The sequence below is a fragment of the Lepisosteus oculatus genome, chromosome 13, assembly GCF_040954835.1.
Source record: "Lepisosteus oculatus isolate fLepOcu1 chromosome 13, fLepOcu1.hap2, whole genome shotgun sequence".
Taxonomy (NCBI): domain Eukaryota; kingdom Metazoa; phylum Chordata; class Actinopteri; order Semionotiformes; family Lepisosteidae; genus Lepisosteus; species Lepisosteus oculatus.
This window is the reverse complement of record NC_090708.1, coordinates 21968974-21987702: the sequence shown is the minus strand read 5'-3', so window position 1 is coordinate 21987702 and position 18729 is coordinate 21968974. Positions and strand designations below refer to the sequence as shown.

The 18729-nt window shown below is 37.5% G+C and overlaps 2 protein-coding genes across 3 annotated transcripts; one reads left to right on the top strand and one right to left on the bottom strand.

The window, feature by feature from the left end:
- Nucleotides 1-15: 15 nt before the first annotated feature.
- On the top strand, nt 16-4724 carry trappc2 (trafficking protein particle complex subunit 2). Its single transcript, XM_069197421.1, has 5 exons — nt 16-132; nt 1196-1302; nt 1729-1877; nt 2130-2211; nt 2628-4724. The coding sequence occupies exons 2-5, from the start codon at nt 1210-1212 to the stop codon at nt 2724-2726; spliced, it is 423 nt and encodes a 140-aa protein (XP_069053522.1). The 5' UTR covers nt 16-132; nt 1196-1209; the 3' UTR covers nt 2727-4724.
- A 1527-nt stretch (nt 4725-6251) lies between these two features.
- On the bottom strand, nt 6252-18358 carry rab9a (RAB9A, member RAS oncogene family). Of its 2 annotated transcripts, none has more exons than XM_015361612.2 (3): nt 18229-18358; nt 10007-10039; nt 6252-7451 (listed from the first exon to the last, which is right to left on the bottom strand). In XM_015361612.2, the coding sequence occupies exon 3, from the start codon at nt 7411-7413 to the stop codon at nt 6808-6810; it is 606 nt and encodes a 201-aa protein (XP_015217098.1). In that variant the 5' UTR covers nt 7414-7451; nt 10007-10039; nt 18229-18358; the 3' UTR covers nt 6252-6807. The 2 variants fall into 2 exon arrangements, with proteins under 2 accessions (XP_015217098.1, XP_015217099.1); XM_015361613.2 differs by lacking the exon at nt 18229-18358 and adding an exon at nt 18075-18214.
- Between the last annotated feature and the right edge of the window lie 371 nt (nt 18359-18729).

Below are 18729 nucleotides of genomic sequence, written 5' to 3'. Positions count from 1 at the left end.
CATATGTGTGGTTTTTGTTGGCCTTTTACCTCTGATGTAATGGACCCCGTGCTTGCGACGTCATCAGTCCGCGTCGACTGTGTTGGTGGGGTTATAGGTTTCCCCACGAAGAGAAGTAAAGAAACAGTGGTGGTAAGTTAATTCGCTTATTGTTTACACGCAATTTATTGTATATGATATTTTTATAAAAATAAAAACCACCCATTTTTTTAAATTATATTGTAGGTTTGTGTGCTAGTGGTCCAGTTCTCAGGTCTGTCTCTCAGTTACTGCAGATTGATTTGCGGCAAGAGTTAAAATGTAACACGATTATTATTATTGATTTTGATGTCGCCTGACATAGAGTAAAACATAACACTGACATGTCGTCGTGCTAGTCGGGTGCCATGCATTGTACAAAATGTCACATCGCAGCTAAACAGTAGTAAAATGCTCTAATTTAGTTTTCCTTTTAAAGAATCCAATGGCATTAGCTGGCGAGGCTGTCATTTAAGGCTCTATTTGTCTTTTGATTAGTTCATTTACTTCTTTGTAGTGCTATGATGTTTACTTAGTGGATTTTATTATATATGTGCGAAGGTAGAAATTTATTATGTGAACAATACAGTCATATTACGAGGTATTTATAGAGATGACCGTACACTTAAAATTATTTGACAGAAAATATTATTAATATAGTAAAAAATATTTAGTACTGTAGGCTGGTATGCAAATAAAGTATAATAGTGCTACGTATTATTAAATAATAAATAAATTCACCTTCTAGTTTAGTTACATTTAAGTTTCCTATTTATGTAAGTTCTTAGCATCAAATTAACTGCACAGTGCAAAAGTCCTTACACGCAATAAACAAAATCGTGGTTGTGACTGCTTAATGATAATTGAACGTTTCCATTAAGAAAATTATAAAAAAGGTATAAGTATATGAACTTAACTTTGTGTTCTGTGGTTTTGATAAGGTTCAGATGGATTTTATGAAAGGTTCAGACTATGCCCACTGTATGTGTTAATGTACATTAGGTAATTACAAAGTCATGGTGAACTGTTCTTTACAAGAAGTGATCGACGTCTGCTTGAATATTTAAATTTTTATTGTGGAAAACAACAAGCATCAAGAAATTTATGACAGCTTCTGGACCTTGTATGTGTTATTTAGCTCTGTATGGAATCAAATGCACTGTTTTTGCAATTACAGAATTGAGAAGAAAAATGTCTGGAAGTTTCTATTTCGTCATTGTTGGTCACCATGACAACCCAGTCTTCGAAATGGAGTTTCTTCCTGCTGGCAAAGCAGAATCAAAGGTGTGTTCTTGTCTGCCACCCTGGTAGTACAGGCTGCACAGGCCGAGTATTCCTATTGTTTCCCCTAGATTGTGTTCCTTTTTTTTAATAATCTTGCATTTATACTGTATGTGTTCAAATTAACTAAAGACTACCGAGTGCCTACAGCCAGATGTCAGTTTTGGAAAATATCAGGTGATTTCAGAATAGCCAAACCTGCTGTAGAATTGCATAAGATAAGTCACAGATTTAATTTTCACATGAAGCTCGTCAAAGCCAGGTTTCTGCAAATCCTTATGTATCTTTCAATTATATGAGTTTGCTTCAGGTCATGATGTGATTGGTCCATATGAAAAATATAAGTTTGCTTGAAAGCTACTTGTCTGTATGTGCAGCACAATGTCCTTTACTCTGGAAAGCACCAGCTTTTGTGTTTTTGTGTTATAGGATGACCATCGGCACCTCAACCAGTTCATAGCTCATGCTGCTCTCGACCTGGTGGATGAAAACATGTGGTTGTCAAACAACATGTACCTGAAAACGGTTGACAAGTTCAACGAGTGGTTCGTCTCTGCCTTTGTCACAGCTGGGCATATCCTTTACCATATGGGCTTGAGTAATCCATGAAAATCTGTCTGCATGTTTTAGTAGCTTTCTTTTTTATCAAGGTGTAATAAGAAAATTAGTCTGCTAATGTTTTATTTATACTATCAGAAACCTTCTATTAATATGTATTGTTTTTTCGAGAAAGAATCAAGTTCTTCAAAATCAGGTGCGATTGTTATTGTTTCACTTCATGAAAAAATATTTTTTCAAGATTTTACTTCCTTAACTAATTTCCTACATATGAGGTTTATCATGCTCCATGATGTAAGACAGGAAGATGGGATAAAGAACTTTTTTACTGATGTATATGACTTGTATATTAAAGTAAGTCAATGTCCCCATTCATCTTTTTTCAATTGTTTTCTGATTTTGTTAATCGTTTGGGAATTTCCTTCTTAGAACTTTAGAACTGTGTATAAAAACATTGCCATTCCTGTAAATATGCCAGCTCATATTGATCCAGTAATGTCTCAAAAACATCCCTTTTTTGTCTTATTTATTGGCTGCTTCTGAACTTTCAAATGGTCTTATGCCTTTTAAGGGAATGATTTCAATCTAACACAACATTGAGCTGCATTTCAGTAAAAAGGGGTTTAGCATTAATTCTCTCAAATCTCATTGAATGTGTTCTGAGACTCCGAATTGGAGTACTTATGAAGCAGACAGGTCACAGTATAAAGGGACACAGGGAGCATGTTATCCAAAGTAGCTTGATTACAGACTTGTTCCTTTTTTTTTAGTTTGCAATGAACCCATTTTATGAAGCCAACACGCCAATCAGATCAACAGCCTTTGACCGGAAAGTCCACTTTCTTGGCAAGAAGCACCTCCTGAGTTAAGAGAGGATCCAGCCCTGCTGTAAATCTGCTATGAATTCACAACAGTTGTTGAATGTTTCTGATTTAAGGTGGTTTATACCTCTTTATGTACCTCATGTGGCAGCCCCAAATGCACCTTATGCTTTTCCTTTAAGTGGGTATTTCAGTGAAGTTTTCCTCTGAACATTTATTCTAATTAAAACATTTTTTTTTTGAAAACCTGAAATGTTCTAATGTGGTAGCTGTTAACTTTTTTGTGTGTATTTGGGGACTTTTTTTTTACCTTTTGTTGGGCAGGATCTCAGAAAACCTTTAAATAAATAAGTAAAAATTCAATAGAATGCAGGTTTAAAAAGTAAATGAGAATGAAAAAGTGTTTTATAAAACTTTTTAAAAAGACCTGCACAAATCTACAGGAATTTAAATATGAACAGTACTTATCATCTGATATGCATATTAAAAGTATTCATTTTCAATATCCAAAAACTTTATTGCAGAAAAATTTTACTATAGAAGTGGTTTAAAGCTTTTTTTGTCCTGTGAAGAGACTACCTATAAACTGGAATTTGAAACACCAAAAGAAATCACACCTGATGGGTTTCACTCTGAGACGCTCTTATTCATCAAACCTTAAGGCCACTGAAGTCCACAGCACCACGACTTAAGGAATTACCTTTTTTAGAGACTGTCAGAGTTAGAAATCAATTCTCTGCTTCACAGAAACATTGGCAGAGCAAGAGATGGCCAGAGTTTATAGGCTTTTCTAGTGCAAAGCAGAGATGAGCGATGATAACGAAAGTAGATACTGTATCTAAGGCCGATGATATCATTACAAGGCCGAGCCCTCATGCTTTACATCAGGGAACACAGGGGTCAGGGCTTCAAAATCATATCCAGTGTTGGCCAGTGTTTTAAGGAGTCTGCCTGATTCCTGTTATCGCAAGACTGGTGATGGTTTGGAGGACAAATGGGCTAAGAAGGAGGGGAATCATATTCAGAAACACAGTGCCCTTATCATGCTGCTATATGCCCATGTTGCAAAACTTTGTCACAGCTCTGTCATGGAGGCAGACTGTGTCAGCCAGGCAGCAAGAGTGGATATTAATGAGGGGTGAAGGCACAGGAAAAGTTTTACAATTACTTTAGACTTTGTGGTTTACATTTCTCACATACTTTGACTTTTTTGTGAGAACTTGTGCTTTGCAATCATTTTAACATTAAGAAAAGTAAAAATACAGAATCCAAAGCAGTGAACATTGTAAATACCCACGTAAAGGATATATTTTGGGAACCCAGTTAGTTGTGCCACTTTTTGACTGTTCTGATTAGCATCTTCGTTTTTTTTACTTTACCTGTAGGCCAATTTACAGCACTAACAGACTCTTGTGCTAATGCACATTGTCTTGCTTGTGTGAGGATACCTGTATGTGATAATGTACTTAGTATGTCTTCCCTTATGCTGTACCATTACATTATAGTACTGACCTGATCCTCAGAAGAGGTCAACAGTGTCTTTTTTTCTTAAGGAAGCTTAAGTATTTTAAGGTCGATGATTCCTTGTTGATTTTGTTCTACCGGTCCTTCCCTGAATCTGTTCTAACTTTTACCCTGATTTGCTGGTTTGGCAACCTGAATCTGAGAAGCAAGAACAAACTGGGCAGCCTTGTGAAAATATGTCAGAGGGTCATTGGTGTTGATCTTCTGGCCCTCTATCATTTGTGTGTTTTGTGTAAAGCAAAATCCATCTGCAATGATCCTTTACACCCCTTGTTTAACAACTTCCAGTTACTCCCATCAGAATGCAGATACCGACTCCCCAACTCCAAAACCAACAGATTCCAGTTCTCATTCATACATGTAGCCATATCGTTATTTAACATTTGACCTTCAATGTAAATATGTATGTATATTGTTGTTCCTATCTTTTTTTTCCTTCTGTCTATACACTAGTACTGCTGCTGTAAAACAACTTGTGCCCACCTCTCCGGGAATAATAAAGACACTCTTATATACTCTGAATATTAATGTTGGTCACTCTGGCTTGTAAAACTATACCTACTATTTATTTTGCTGTAAAATATTAATATTTTGTTTGGGAGAAAACGATATGAAATGTGGAATTTTTATCGAGGTGACTGCTAAAGTGTTCTTCCCTTTTTCATTATCCTATTATTCATCACACAAAAAACTTGTGACTGGATTATAGTATAATTCCATTCAATCTTATTGTTTCATACAGTGTTGTATAAAGTTTATTTCTGCTTAACAGTCTTGAAGGAGACTTAAATTCTTATGCTTTCTGAATGTATCCCATCTTATTTATAGTATTACTTTAGAGGCTGAGGAATAATTCAAATCTGAGGAAAAGGGCTTCTGTTCATTATCATTATAATTTGATTGTAGTTAATTCTTCTTCATAGTAATGAAGTTACATTTTTAAATAATATAATCAGGTGTATAAACATTACTATTGCAATAAACAAGTATATTGCTTTACGTCATAAAAGTTGGAAGGCTGTCTTGAACCTGCTAGTTAGTGTGGTGTTTAGGTGAAGTAGAATTTAATTTTGAGGTAAAATGCATACAATGTAAAATAAATTCAACATTGTTGTGGCATTACAGCACATTCAAGATACATTTCAATAAAACAGTTCTTTCCTGGTTGTGTATGCATAAGCTGTGGCCAGCTGTCACAAAACTGATGAATGTGTACAATTTTCTTTCCCTCTTGGAAAGTTACAGGAATGAGATTATAGGCTTGGCTTATAAAACACTCCATCAACAGGCAAGCATTAGAAACAGTGCATCAAATGCATCATAAAGGTGAATGTGTTACATGTCAGATGAAGAATGAAAGGTGCCTGAGCAATGCCAGTACTCATGCATAGGAATCAGGCGTGGGTTCCTTTGGCCTGTAGGCAAGACTGCACCAAGACAATGATGCTCCCCTGGGGGACTAGAGTGCTTACCACATGAAAAAGCAGCAGGACATCTCAGCCTGCACATCTCAGGTGGCCATACAGTCCTCATTTTCACTGGCTGTAGCAGTTAGCAGTAAGCCAAAACAATTAATAGTTCCCATCTTCAAACTGGGAAATGCTTGTGTATTGGTAAATGTTTAAAACAATTTCATCAGGAAATTGGCTTACGCAATATTGCAGATATTTGTGGTTTTTACATCTGGTCTCTATAGTGGAGCATTATTTCAAAAACAAGAATAATGAAATATATGTGTATAATTCTTTTATGTGGTCTTGTAACAAAAAAATTGGCCATGCATAATAAAAAAAATGTTATATGATCATTTTCCCTTTTAAAGCTTTCTCTGTAGGAGTGGCCCATCTCTTACTTTACACAATATACACTTTAAGAATGTAAATGTTTGTCCTGTGAATGTTATCTGCATTTTTGAAAATCTGATAAAAACGTATAATATTGTTGTTGAAACATTTCCCAATCAGTCAATATACACTCTTCTCCTATCAAATGTTTAATTCACGCTCTTTAACTTTACGTGTCTATAAAAAAAGAGATTCAGACAATTAGTTGAAGTTGGTTATTTATTATTGGAGATAAATACAGGTGGTTAAAAATTAAATTAGTAGTTCTGACTAAGGAACATTAGGCTGCATTGCCACCTGTTATTCTGTCACTTGCACCTTCCTTTCTGAAAAATCCCAAGTAGTAGAGCTTTTAATGTCAAGTGTTGTTTCACTTGTACATCTGATGTCTTAGAAATTAAAAATTTGTCAGAAGATATCATTTACTTGTCAAAACAACTGAGATTTTATTCTAAGAATTATTTTTTTTAGGTTTGGCACCTTTTAAATCCATATACCCCTTTTAAAGAAAGTTAAATCTTATACAGTGTTGTCCAGCAGTTTTAGTCAAAAACCTAATCTTCATAGCACCCTCGTTAAAATCCATTATGATGATTGATAAGGTTATCAATAATCTACACAATGGAATGTCAGCCAGCAGCACAAGTCGTGTTACTGTTGCTGCCGTTTTGATGCGAGCATCAAACATACGGGACTACGCTTTTGCAGCCTGTACATCAAGCCCAAGTCTCTACATCTGAACGTGAATGACGTGTGTGAAATCAACAACAGGAAGAGCTGGATTTGGGCTTCCTGTGAAGGTTCACAGTGTCTGTGGGGATAAGGTGGTCCGTCCGGTCCTCCGTGGCCAACACTCTGCGGACCGCCTCTTCGAAGGCCACGGCTACGTTGGTGGCGTCCTTGGCGCTGGTTTCAAAGTATGGGTGGTTGCCGCCATCTCTGCACCACTGCTGGGCCTCCTCTGTCGTGACCTGCCTCTCTGTAACATCTACCTTGTTGCCCAGAACTACGAAGGGGAAGCTGTCAGGCTCCTTGACGTCAGCGTAGTAGATGAACTCCTTCTTCCAGTTTGCGAGGTTCTGGAAGCTCTGGCTGTCATCAACACTGAACGTGAGGAGGCAGCAGTCAGAGCCTCGGTAAAAGGGAGTCCTAAGGCTTCGAAACCTCTCCTGACCAGCAGTGTCCCAGATCTGCATGGTAACAAAGTGTCCGTCCACCTCCAGATCTTTGTTCAGGAACTCCACCCCAATAGTGTGGAACAGATGGGTATCGAATTTGTTCGTGACGTAGCGGTTCATCAGGGAACTCTTTCCGACGCCGCCATCTCCCAGCAAGATGACTTTGAGCAACGACGATTTCGACGCCATTGTGGTCGAGGGTGATTGGTTTGCGAGCACAGGATATCCTGCAAGACAAAATCAGTCAATTGTGAGCGCCGCATCTCTAAATTTATCATCTTTAATGCTCATTAATGTCAGAACGCCCATCATGGATGATGCTCTTGCAAGATGTTATTCAAACCTCAGCAATAAATAGGCACAGGTTTACATTGAATCACTCCTTCATTCAAGAACCCAAAGTCTCAGCACAAGTCAACCCGAGAGCTCAGCATGTGGTGAGCTACTAGAGCAGAGCTCATCTAGAAAACCTTTTCTTATGTTTCTGAAGGGAAGATGAGAAGATGCGATTTGTATTAGAAGTGTTTTCCGTTTCATAAACAACCACAGGAAAAAAATAGATATCAGCCTTGTGCTCTCGAGCAGTAACAGTAAGGAAACTCTACAAGGGAAGAACAAAACCATATAAAAGATGTATTTACTCATTAAATAGATTGTCCAAAGCTCCAATTCTGGACAGGAAAGCCTGTGGTGTGGAACTGCATGATCTCCTTTTATTGGTCTGTTTTTCCTTCCTTTGAAAAGCATGTCGCCTGGGTTCACTATCTGTACCTGCCCCTGACAGACCACTATCCCATCTAAGGGAGCAGTCCTACCTTGTGTCCTGATCTAGACTCAGGCCTGCTGTAACTCTCACCAGGACTACCTTTCCCATAACGGGGGATATGGAACTAAACATGAGAATCAGAAAAACAGACCTGGGATGGTATTTTAGATCTGAGACCTTTTATCCTACTGGCTCGCAGCACAGAGTTGACCGATTAAAGGGGAACTGCAGACCCAATTTCTCAGACCGGTTATTAAATCTCGGTAATAAAATAATTGAATTGAGAGTATTGCTAAATATGACATTCCAAATTAAGCACAAAATCGTGAACTTTGTGAAAACACTGCAAGGTTCCCCTGTTGCAAGAGCAAGAGTTTGCACAAAACTGCAACGTGAAGGGGCCCTTCCTGCTCACTAGTCACTGTCATGACGTACGTAATGTTCCAAAGTGTTCTTTCGAGAGTTAACAAGTAGTATTTTTTGACAAAACCATCTTGAAAAGAGGAATATTTCTATTGGATTAAAAGAGAGTGTGCTTGTTTACAAGAGTTCCGTATCACCATACTGGATGTTTTGTTGCCTCATTCTGAATCACAGACAACAACAACAACAACAATGTCACTACACATACCTGGAAATTCTGTCTTGTGATGTGTAAGCTGGAGGAAGTTACTCTATAAATTTTATTTTCATTGTGGTTTGAAATGCACTGATCAATGCTGATTCCTTCTACCCCCCAAATATAAAAATAGCATTGTAGTTCATTGTAGATTCAGACAATAAGTTGAAGTTGGTTATTTATTATCGGAGATAAATACAGGAGATTAAAAATCAAACGAGTAGTTATGACAATTCAGTTCAATTCCCCTTTAACTGAATTTGACAGCAACAGAGTTAAGTAGATGTATTGAATTCTTCACCTGTTCTCAACTAAGCTGAGATGACAACTATGAGGAAAATATTTTTTTACAATATGAAGGAAATTATAAACCAGGTAAAAAAATCTTTGAACATGTTACAGAATGTTTTCATTTAATCCTTTTAGTTTTCACTTTAAATAATACAAGTCTGAAAGCTGAAAAGAATTAGTACAGCTTCAAACTCCCTTATTTTTCATCATAGTTACTAGCATAACAGAAAAACCACTGTTTCTGTATTTCACACCTTCTGTAAATAGTTGCAAATGTAGTAATACAGGCATGAGTCAAAAGTGTTTTCCACAGCCATTGTTTCTCACACACTTTTAGGTTTGTGTAGGTATTTGATTTACTAGGTGTGCAGAGATAACCATTGAATTTCTTTTATGTTACACTCTTGATGTAATAAAGCTGGAGTGCAAACATACACACTGTAGTCATCTTCATGGAAACCAGGACAGAAAAACTAATACTTTGGTAAAGGTTAACTTTTTTGAATTCACAATTTATGCTTTTTCCTCAAAAGAAAACCCGAATGGCTTCAGTGGTGCCTACAAAAAAAAGTAATCTTGCTTTTGTCTTATTTTACCCAAATGTAAGCTGGCTGTAAAGGTTCACAGCTCTTGGGCTGCTCTGCTCTTTTCTCTTTAATCAGATTTTGTTGATTCCGATTTTGAACACTGGAAGAATATGACTTTCTCTGAAGTTCACATACTGTAAATAAATTCCTCTAGTTCCACAGTTCTGAAAGGAGTAATTGCTGTAATGCTGTGCTATGCAAGAACAGAACCGCACTTACCACTGCTGTACAGGAAATTTGCTTATGACTCCTGCCCCCAGAAACAGAGCTCCCTGTGATCTTAATTAAAACTATGACAAGAACCACTGTTAGAGACTCTTGGACATACTGGACAGTATACAAAATTAGATTTGGGCCAATTAAACCACTGGCCTAGGAAACACTGACTATTCTATCTTTTTTTATTATTTCTAAATTGATCACATTTATGTTATTATGAGGACAATAACAGAAATAATGAGATGTATAAAAGGAAATACTGAGATGTATAAAGGACAAAGAAACGTCATGATTCCTTACCTTTACTGTTCAGTGTAAATCATCATTCAGTACCTACAAGGAAACAATTAACACTTTAGTTTTCAGTTCCGGTGTGCATAACAAATTAATGTCATTAATAGACTGTATAACAGATACTGATGCAAATAAAGAAGCAGATAAAATAATTAAAATCAACAGAAGAGACGGACGGTAACATACGTGACTACAGCATTTCCATTTCAAATCTCAATGACAGCCAAAGTCACAAAAATTAACACCATAAAAGGAAATTACTCAAATAATATTTACTATCAGCCTATATTTTCAATGTTAGTGTTAAGCCACATAAGAGAAAATTGGAAGATCAAATTTAACTCATTATCTGGCAATTTTATTAATTTCCCATCTTAAGAAGATAAAATGTGTTTAAGTACTGTATAATCTCAGAGTTCTGCATTTATCATTTTAGCTACCGGCCACCAAAGTCAGGTCCAGATACTACATATGTGGAAAATATAATTATATTTTTCATCATTTTCCATCTAGTGTGCAGTTACCCTCACACTGATGGTTAGCTTCATCTATTTTAAATATCTGATTTTAAAAAGACATAGATCTGGCATGAAGTTGCTAAATGCAGGGAACAGAACAGTTTTTTTTGTCTTGTAAACAGAATAGTTCAGGCCTATTATAGTTTTTATTTTTAGTAACATGCAAGTAATTTTCAGAAAGGAAAAGGTGGCATTCCTCTATTCTCTATGTTTGTTTGTTAGAGACAAATAATGGTCTGCTATACCTTCACTGTGGTTTTTAAATACACTGTTTGGAAATGACCAAAAAGCAGTTTTGCAAGCAAAAAAATATATACATCTGTAGTAAAGCTGACAATTTTGACACAGTAATAACTGTATTGCAAAGCAAAATATTTTTCACATCGTCAGTGAACACAACGCAAGGCTACAGTACGTACTAAAAATAATAAGTACTAAAAAGTGGAAGAAACATCAAAATGATAGTTTTGATCATAGCAGCAAGACCCGGGAATGTCTAACTCTATATATAAAACATCTCTTCAAAACATTCTTTGCACTTACCAGTTTCTGTCTGTAGTCCAGTCTTGCACTGCCAATGCCAAAAGCCATCTAAGACCTTTCACCTTCTCACCCATATTATCTCTCCGCACAAATGAGCTCTCTAAGTTACGTGTTTTCTACTACTTGCCCGTGAACAGATGACAATCTAGATCTTTACCTTAAATAAATGCCAGACACATTTCTTGAAGTTACGGTGACAACATCGAGCATCTGAGCTATTTATCAGGGATCCTATATACACACACTGCAAACAGATACTCACGGTAGAATGAAACATGTTTATAAGATAGTAGTTCAGGTGGGTAGCTGCGTCAGCATGCGTAGGCTGCAAAGGAACAAGTAATAGGTTTATTCCATGCTGAAAAAAAGAAGAAAGAGAACACAACGTTTCGGCCGTGGAGCCTTCTTCAGGTGTGCACACCTGAAGAAGGCTCCACGGCCGAAACGTTGTGTTCTCTTTCTTCTTTTTTTCAGCATGGAATAAACCTATTACTTGTTTATAAGATGATCATTATATACAGTAAGTGATAGCTTAATAAACTGGGACACTGTCGCTGGGGTGCCATTCACTAAAGTCAGAGCCAATCTGAAAGAATTCCAAGTTTAGATCTCATCAAGAGGCTGAAAATTATGGCTTTGTATGGGCGTAAGAAACATTGTTTTTCTCTGCCAAGAGGTACAAAGAATCAATACTACAGTATTGGCACTTTCTGCTCTTAAGCAGATCAAAACTGCTGAAAAGGCGGATATTGTTCGTCACAAGCAACCAGACCCACAAACCGCCTGCGTCAGCTGCTTGAGCCAGGAACTGTACAAAGGTTCATTCGCATCACTCTCAATCAATGCACACCCATGCAACTCCAGAATCTACCACACAGCTTAGCATCTTGTAATGCAACAGAAAACCTCTGTAATAAAACTGGCAAAGAAGAAGATAAAATAAGTAAGTTTTTGTTAATGGGGCTGTTTGCAATGGCAACATTCTGGTCAACTTATTGTGGAATAGTGGCTCAGTTTGAGACTTCTGTTGTTCTTCCTCAGGCTAGTAAAACATGGGCACATCAAAATCATAACTGGTCCATCTACTCCAAACCACAAGGTCGACTGGCTTTGGTCCTGTGGGCTGTGCTTAACATTGGTATTCCTTCCTCGGATATTTGGTCTATGAAAAATTACGATTAGGAAACCCAAATAAATTTGGAAACTGTGTGATGGCCAAATACAAGTACAAAAAATGAATAGCTGAAAACAAATTTGCAATGGAAAATTCAATTATGTTTATACTGTAATTCTGCATATTTTAAGACCTCCCTTTCTGGATTTTTGTAATGGATAAGAATGATATTTTACACCATACCTTTGATAGTAATAGAATGTAAAATTATAAATGTAACGTCAGTGAAACTAAGAATTAGAAATGGTTCTCTGTAAACACACAGAGCATGTGTCTGGGAGAAACTGCAGAGTCACATTGTGGATGCTGAGTCAGTGGGGTATTCAGGAAGTGTCTTGATGGGGTTCGTGGCCATTAAGCACACAGGCAAGCAAGATGAGTCCTCCTCTCATCTCTAACCTCTCTCATGAGCTATCACTGCTCAGCATTTACCTTGAATGTCAGTCTCATGGTCTGCTTAAAAATAAAAAGTTACTTTTTTAAGTTTAACTTTAAGGTCCTTGATTGTTTTAACTGTCCTTGACTGGTGACTGGCAATGGATAAATTTAAGAGTATGTTCAGTTCACAACAAGAATGCAATGTATAAAACCCTTCGAGACATGATTTTGTCAGATTAGTGCTGAGCATCCCTGTACCTATTAATTGAGAATAAAATCTTAAATGCAAAATTCAGGCTGCTTTCTTTAAACGTATTTCCTTCTTACATTCCAGTTTTCTAGCAACAAAATTAAAATGTAACGGAGGGGATTTCATGTTCAACAACAGCCCAGAGGTGTTAAGGTGTAGAAAATTAAGTGGCTTGAAGCTGTAATGTTTAATTGCTTGTCTTTTCTTATTATAGATCACACTGCATCTTTTCAAATAACCCCTTATTTCTAACCAAAGTAACAATGTAGAGACATCTGACATACTAAACAAAGATCAAACTTGCTTAAAGAAATGGACATGTCCCTTCAACACTGCTCCACTTTCCCCTTAGATATCAGACTTTCATAGAGGCAATGAGAGATCTGCATTATTGTGCTATAGATCACAGCCAAAATAGAGAAAGCAATGAAAAAGGTATATAACAACCTCCTTTCCTTTATCAACAAATGGTACAACTCAACATTCTTTACTCTTTTTGTAAAAACTCTGAACAGATAAGGAACGAACTGCGAAATTGGGGTGACTGAATTAGCAGAGTACCACAGGGTTCTGTAGTACTTCTTATTAAATTTTCACCAATAATATAATGTACTGAAATCTGTACCGTAGCTGTACCGATTATCCATAGTGTCCATGTTGGAAACCATTCTGGATGCTGAATTTTTTTGGATGTCTGTACAAGTGAGACATCTAACTATATCTGCAGACAACAAGTGCAGAGGTATTGGACTTTCAAGCCTAGTGGAGACCAGATAGTTTTTGACCTTAGGAACTGAAATTGTTCAAGCCAACCAACCACACTTACGTGCAGGCCTGCTGTTGCAGGGAAAAAGGGGGTTACCCAAGAGCAGAGGAGAAAAGAAAGCGTAGGAGGAAGAGAGATTGAAGCAACAGGGGTTCTCAATACCACAGACAAACGAACTACTGGTAACAGGAAGTAGACACGATTAATACATGCACGTTTCATAAATACCAAGCAACAAACTGCATTTGCAGGATATTGTATTTCTAATTCTAGGCTTGATCAAAGTTCCTACTTCAGAGATGTTTCCATCCACATTCCATCAACTGTTTAAAGGCCATCCCATTTAGAAGCATTTTTAACTCCTATTCCTTATAACACACCATCATATTACCTGGATTCCCATAATACACAGCATGCATTAATAAATGCAGTGGTTTTGATTGTTACTGTTTTAGATATACATTACATCCATTAACCCTTAGATTTTATCATCTATATAGTACCACTAATTCTGTAAACACTGAAGCTGTCTTCTTGTATACTTCTTTGATTAAATAATGCTACAAGAGTTTGAGTCTCCTTGTTAAAGAATGTCCAACAAACAAGTAATAGCAAATAAAAAATCCATAAAAAATTCTGACAGGATCATATAAGGGTTCTTTTTCAGACTCAGTAGTTACACAGGGATGCTGTCCTAAGAGTGTCACCACAGAAAACTAAAAGGGAATTAATTAAGGATGGAGAACAGGAAATACTGGTTTCCAAGCCAGGTGACTGAGGCCCAAATGCTGGTTGGCCAGAAACTAACTTTTACATTCCTTTTAGCTACTAAATTAGCTAATGCGCAAAATGGATCAAGTCCAAGTGTGTTCTTTGGTGCATATCATTTCATATCCCTGTAACTGGTGGCAATACACTTAACAAATACTACCATCTTTTAGTTGCAAAAGACACTATACTTCACAATATTGTAATCAATGCTTATTTTAGGTCTAGATTCAACATTATTGTAACTGGGTGTGGCATTTCTGAGGGGTCACATCTCAAAATATTGATAAGGAAGCTTTAGATCTCTTTCAGTAAGGTCTGGGACAGGCACAGACAGCAGCAATGTTTTACTGGGCATCCCACAAAAACATAACAATGTTTCCTCATACTTTCTTTTGGAAAGGGCACAAAATATGGTTGCAACAATCAGAGGAATATGCAAGAAGAAAGATACAAAAGAATGTTCCAAAACCCACATCACGTTAATATTTTGCTTGATATTATGACGATAGAATATCACGATGCGTCATATACATAAAATCACACTGTCCGATTGCAGTTCTTTAACCGGATTGCACTGCAAGTTCAGAATAACTAGTTTCTAAGAGGGTCTATATATCTCCGTGCCGTTCCCCGACTAATACTGAACTCTTGCCACATTACAGTGGTACAGTACATATTGTTCCATGTCTAACAAGGAAACATTCACTGCTCTTGTGCTTTGGATCACTGTCAATGGGGTCTTCTTGCTAAGGGCACTATCAGAACAGAGGGAAATATTCCATTCATGAAACGTTTCGATAAGACAGACTAGAAAGGAATCCTTAGTTTACCTCCCCCCAAAATTCAACTTTGGATTGCAGCCTAATACATTATAAGTAAAGGGCTCCAATTCAAATATCCTATATACAAAGTTGATGTTATTGAAAAATCAAATTAATGCAATGGTCCCTCTGCAATATACAAACGTATTAAGTTCTGTAGAGCCACAGGATATGGTTTTTATTTCAACTACTGTAAGCTCCAACTTAAACACATGTTTGGGTAGTGGAGATGAACATGATCTTGAAGAATCACTTCTATAAATATATAGAAAAGTGAATAGGGATCTCTAAAACTGGGTCCAGAGACAATGCACTACATAACTGAATATGCCTGGCATATCTTCCTCAAGGCCTTTAAAGCAAGTGCAACGCATCCGACAGTAATTCGAAAATGCCTCTAAATATAAAACAGCCCTGTTTTTCCCAGTGCACGCCACGGCATTCTTAAAATGGATCTGGAAAGAACCTGGCCCACTTTTTATGATGCTGTCCCAATTCCCACCTGCAGTTTCACATTTCTCCTGGGCCTCAGGGAGACACTCCCAGGCTCCCAGGTGGATTCACAGTTCCCAGCCTGCTGGGCTTCCAGTTGGTAACAGAAGTATTTAAATCTGTATCAAACAAGGATTTTTTCCAGGAGCGTGAACTGCAGTGTAAAAAACTATTACTGAAAAATAAAAAGGATGTTATGCTTTAAGTGATTTTACAATGTTTCAGGACAATTCAGACAAATCATTCTAACCCTTTGCATAGTAAAAAAAAATATATATAAATATAAAAACGCCCTTTTATTAAGAATATATTTTTATATATCTTATATAATATCTTCTTGGTAAGAAAATACATCTTGGCAAAATAGATGATTCTCGTTCTATTGTTTATATCTTACAGTTTAGCATGTAAGATATGAATCTGATGTGTTGAAAAACAGTAGATCACATTGAGGCTGCAAAACCACCAGTATTGCCTGCATACAATATACACCAACTATTAGTTTATGTTGCCTGAACTGACCTGGAGTAAAACCTCTAACGACAGTTTTTCAAATGCATTTAAAGCATGTCTTTATCCAGTCTCTGAAGAGCTTACATTTAATGTGGGGAAAGTGTGTATTATTTGTCTCATAACCCTAATCCCATGTTGTGCAGAGTTGATATACAAAGTGATGCGAAATGTTGTTTGCTTTCGTTAGTTGAGGAGTATCTTACCACAGTTGTATATTGACCTTATTTTTCAGATCACCACTGAACTAACCACATGCATGCTTACAAAGTCACAGTTTCCAGAATGTTCTGAAACAACGAATCCAAATCATACAGTCCTAAATACATGCTATCAAATCACAATTTGATAGCATGTATGCAACAATAGATAGGCCACTAAAAGAAACAAATGTAGAAAAACACCCCACATTTTAACTTTAATACTTGTTTGGTCTAGGAAATGTTTAAAGAGCTTGCAGTGGCTCTCATGGAGTCAAAAGTCTGAAAAAAAATAACTTTCAAATTTTCCAAACGACCATCTGCTATTAGTAGATTAGTTAAAAAAAATACATCTACTTTTGGCATTTAATAGTTGAGAACTTCACATATTTTCTTTAAAAAGAGTCAATTTTCTGCAAACAAAACCTGATTTCAATCGTTCTCGTTCAGCCACATTTGTCTGCTAGCATCACCCACAGTTCCTTCCAGGATCTCCCACGAATACCTTCTCATGAAAGTAACAATTTCTGCAGGGCCAAGCCTGAGACATCACAAATAAATCTCGGCGCCCCGCAGCGCTCATTTTTCGGAAACCCCCTCTGTTTGTGTCTTGAATCATGTGCTCCGCGACCAGCAGCAATAGATAGGACTCGCTCCCAAGTCACAAGATCGCAGATTTCTATACGTCTCCCACGAAAAAGTAAAAACTCGTGTCCCCCAACCCCTCAAGCTCAATACGGTACCTGATCGTTACCGACAGTAACTTAAAAAAAACGGTTGCATTTATTACAGGTAAACTGAGTATTTATAGTAAATTATAACTTTTACTATAAATAAATAAACCAACTGTGGCCAGTTCCAAGTAATTGATCTAACACCATTACAAAAAGAGTTTCTTTCTAAATATTGGTACAGAATTATACATTGTACTGATCTACTTATGATATAAAACCTAATTCTTCTTCCCAGCTTCTGCGCCTAAGAAATTTTTGTATTAGGAACTGATGTTAAACAATTTCGTAGCATAAAAATCGCCCTAGACTCACAGAGTAGTAGGGTCTATGTACATGTTAATACCGATATAAACGTTTTTCATATTTCTTTCTACGGGGTGTTTCCTGATAAGTACTCCACCAGGAAGCTGGCATTTTTACAGTTAAATACTGCACAAGCCTGGAGTCATGAGAGGCGAGTATCAGAGGGATATCCAGACTAGCGTCTTCTGTACGTGTAGTTCACTTAACTTATTATATACTGTACCGAGCAGGTCACCTGGAAACTGCCCGTATAAACAAAAGCAGACAAAGACAATATAGAAAACAAAACTGGACGTCTGTTAATATCAAGGCCCGCACTAGACAGGAGATCTGTGCGCTGATGCTCACTCGTAAACGACAGAAACGTTTTCAAGATTGCAATGTTGTCGCTGAATTAAAAATACAGCTAGAAACACACGAATCTGCTGCACCGCGCAGCAGAAATTAAGTTTTAATTCAGCGTAAACAAACCAAACTGCCTCTCTGCTACGTCACTAAAAAGCAACTAGCAGATCATGCATTAAGAGAAACAGTACAATATTTTCAAGGCGGGCAACCAAGTGAAGCTTTTAGTATTCATTATTATGAAATAAACAGTTGAGTAAGTTTCTCACCCTGGCCTGCTTCTCTGCCACTTTTCTTCCACCTCCAGATGACTATAGCTGCCTATTCCTCGCCGCGATTAAAACAGTGACGCTGCCCGGGCAGAAATCAGATCATGACACGTTACGAGTTTCAGGGCAGCCCCCAGAGATACCTGAGCCTCACCTGTATCGGGGACCGGCGTGAACGTCAGACGGTGCTATCGCCTCTTCTTACGTCTTACTGACCGCTTCCCGGTCTCCCTGCCCCGCAGCTCCGCACTGACATGGCGTCGCTGACTCTCATGTGACCCCGCGTCAAGTCCCGCCTCCTGCCGGAGCTCCGCCGCCGCCGGTATCATCTCTCCGAGTACAAGGACAAGCAACTATTCTGGTCCTGCCGGAGCTACACGCTCTCCAAAACGCATTGTAAACGTTCAGTGCAGTAGTCTTCAGCGTGTATTCACACACGGGTTAGCGGTTCATGCTTGCAGACACACGTTCACCTTTCCGAAAGAAATCCACCTAGCGCGCTAGTGTAATGGCATTTATGTGGAGAATGGTGATCATCAATTGTAGTACAATGTAGGCGAACTGAAGGACAGACTACAGGGAATGACTATTTAAAAAACTCTTTTAAGACATTTGCATGAAGCACATTAAACTGTACTGTACTTCACAGCTCTGT

Coding starts and splice junctions, on each gene's coding strand:
- trappc2 (XM_069197421.1), top strand. CDS start 1,210: ATGTCTGGAAGTTTCTATTTCGTCATTGTTGGTCACCATGACAACCCA. Junction 1,303..1,728: donor CTGGCAAAGCAGAATCAAAG/GTGTGTTCTTGT, acceptor TTTGTGTTATAG/GATGACCATCGGCACCTCAA. Junction 2,212..2,627: donor TATATGACTTGTATATTAAA/GTAAGTCAATGT, acceptor CTTTTTTTTTAG/TTTGCAATGAACCCATTTTA.
- rab9a (XM_015361612.2), bottom strand. CDS start 7,413: ATGGCGTCGAAATCGTCGTTGCTCAAAGTCATCTTGCTGGGAGATGGC.